At 39.8% G+C, this 2,832-nt stretch overlaps 1 protein-coding gene across 1 annotated transcript; it reads right to left on the minus strand.

Annotated features, from left to right (window-relative positions):
- Positions 1 to 522: 522 nt before the first annotated feature.
- Positions 523 to 740, minus strand: SARC_13981 (hypothetical protein; the record flags this gene model as incomplete). The annotated part of the gene is made up of 1 exon (XM_014291888.1): positions 523 to 740. A coding segment is annotated over one exon (218 nt), but the record flags the coding sequence as incomplete, so codon positions are not given.
- Between the last annotated feature and the right edge of the window lie 2,092 nt (positions 741 to 2,832).

Below are 2,832 nucleotides of genomic sequence, written 5' to 3' on the forward strand. Positions count from 1 at the left end.
ATATATATATATATATATATATATATATATATATATATATATATATATATATATATATATATATATATATATATATATATATATATATAAATATATACATATCATATCGGACAGAGGCGTACAATTGCTGGCAAGGTGTCATCCCCATTCCACTCGGGCCCTCAATATGCCCCCTTAATATGTGTTTCAGGTACTGCGTGTACGTCTTCTTTTGACCTTGATACTGGTTCTGGATCGGAACGACGGTGTAAATATCAGAACCAAATTCCTCTTGCACAAGAGAGGTAACATGGTTCCACCCAGCTGATTTCAGACTTTTGACGTGGTTAGAGCTATCTTCGCTGCCATACCAGACTTGTGGCAAGTGGAATGGTACACTTTTAACAGAGATTCCTTTCGTTCATCCGTCCACTCGCATTTTGGTTTCTTATTCATATCTGGTTTCACATCTAGTTTCATATCTGGCTTCATATCTTGGGTTACGCTTGATGGTTGCGGTTTAATAATTTTGGTACTTCTTACGTTGAAGAGTTCTCTATTGTCGAGTTTGATATCTCCAACGCAGGAGATGAATAAGCTTCGTTATCAAAGGGACGTGATACTTTCGTTTGTTTCAATACATCGTGATCACTTGAGCTATAAACACCGCTGTCGACGAAGTGTTGCTTAGCAGTATCTCTTTTGGGCAAGGGCGGCGGTACGGCTGAAACTTGCTGGAGATGATCCATCTGGTTATCCATTTTATCAAAGATGATATGTATAAACAGACGGAGCGATATGGTGTTGCTGTGCGTACATATACGTAACCAACAGACAAATATTCTACAATAGTGTCAAACAAACTGACGTGTATTCGAGACCGCCAAAATTTCACAACGATATATGGGATCCAATAGAAATGTTTGGAAATGATGGTCCAATAAAATCCTTTTATTTATTTTGGGACGACTCACGGATAATTTCTTGTTTGTTCGCGCTTTTGCCAACCGTTCAAATTGAAACACTCAGCGAATATTCATCCATAATTTCAAATTCAACCGACGCTATATTTCAAAATGTTCCGGAAATTTTTGTCCTATATTCCAAAAGAAATATACAAAAATACTGAGCCATAATTTTTTAGACAGTATTTTCGTATATTTTTCCGAAGTTGGCAAAAGCGGCCTTATTACTATTTAGAGAGCCAGCGATTCAGCGACTCAGCAACTCAGCGGTCAACCAGCATGTCCGACTCCTGCGGAGTCCGGACGCCAGCGGCCACGGCCAGACACTGAGACACACCAGTCCGCCACTCGCGCCTACATAGTAGAGACTGTCTACTCTAGTAGAGAGAGAGAGTAGAGTGCCCTCTCTTCTGACAATTTAACCTCTCATATCTGTCGTCCGATGACAGCGATGAGTCAGATAAAATTCTGCGGCAATTCTCTTGGGCCTTTTTTAAAGCCTTTTATTTAATTTTATATCCCTGCGGATAAAAATATGCCCTCATCTGAGTCACCTCTTTCCTCTCCAGTCTCTTCAGCCTCCCTCCATTTTCACCATGCGTACTGTTTATGTACATAATTAAGTTGACCGAATGACGACACTATTGTCGTATGACCGATGTCGGCTGTGTGGCTGCGGGCCGGCCGAACGCTTAACAGCCTAAATCACGGCTGACGTCCTAAGCTAATAGCGGCTGTCCTGACACTGTGACAGGGTGACTGCAGTGATGGACTGACGTCCCTAAAAACCTGCTAATTAGTTTTTCAAAAAATATCGAAAATTGGACAAATCAATTCGGCCATCTGCCTTTAATTTAACGAAAAATTTAATCGTTTAGAATCGTCCTGACGCAGTCTACTTTATTTTTCTCAACATATCGAGCCAGTTATTTAGAGTGAATTTGAGAATTCCAATAGAATATCATTTTAGTTACATACTAGAATTTTTTATGATTTTATGGCGAGTATCTACGAATTGTGATGGGATATATTAAAATAAGCTTGTCATTTTGCATTTTAATAAGTTAGGGACTACAAAGAGTATGTCCTATTACACCAATGATCAGAGAGACTACCGAAAACCCGTTTCTAGCCCAATGGACATTCTATGTGGTGTGTATCCGGTAGCGCCCGGTCGCCCTCTCGGCAGTCGGTACTCGGCTCTTGCTGCCCGGCGGCTTTTCCGGCGGGAATTCAACGGACCGGCGTTTGTGCTTAAGAATTTACTCCCTTTCAGCCTTCCACAAGAGTTCTAGAATCCAGTTCTTTTGAACAAACAAATACACAACGGGGGCCCGAGGAGGGGGTTTCGGCAAAAATACCTTTCTCGGCTCAAAAGGTCAACAGTATTCAGGATATAAATAAAAATATTTTTTATGATTCAGAACTATCAGAGAGAGATATATTATTTATTTATAAATTGATATTGTAACATACCGCGCGAAAAATAGTGACGTACAGAAGCAGGTTAATTATCTTTTTAGTCTTCATATAAATACATTAGTACAAGACCTCTTAATGATAGTCGCGTTCACACAGCATTGCGTGAATATTTAAATATAGTATACTTTAAGGAGTTGATCCTGCACATTTGCATGAACCTGATATGGCGAACATAGATCTTCGATCAATTTGAAAGGTAAATAATACTGCACTAGTAGTATTGTTAAGTGTGTGCCTGGAGCTCGTTTTGGTTCACAGCTGAATGTACTTTTCGGTTCTCGTCGTTTTAACTAGCCAGTGACCGAACTTGAGTATAATAATAATAATTTATTATCTGGCGCACAACATACACGCACACACACACACAAGCACACACACACACACATACACACACACACACACACAC

The sequence above is a fragment of the Sphaeroforma arctica genome (genome assembly GCF_001186125.1).
Source record: "Sphaeroforma arctica JP610 unplaced genomic scaffold supercont1.3993, whole genome shotgun sequence".
NCBI lineage: Eukaryota > Ichthyosporea > Ichthyophonida > Sphaeroforma > Sphaeroforma arctica.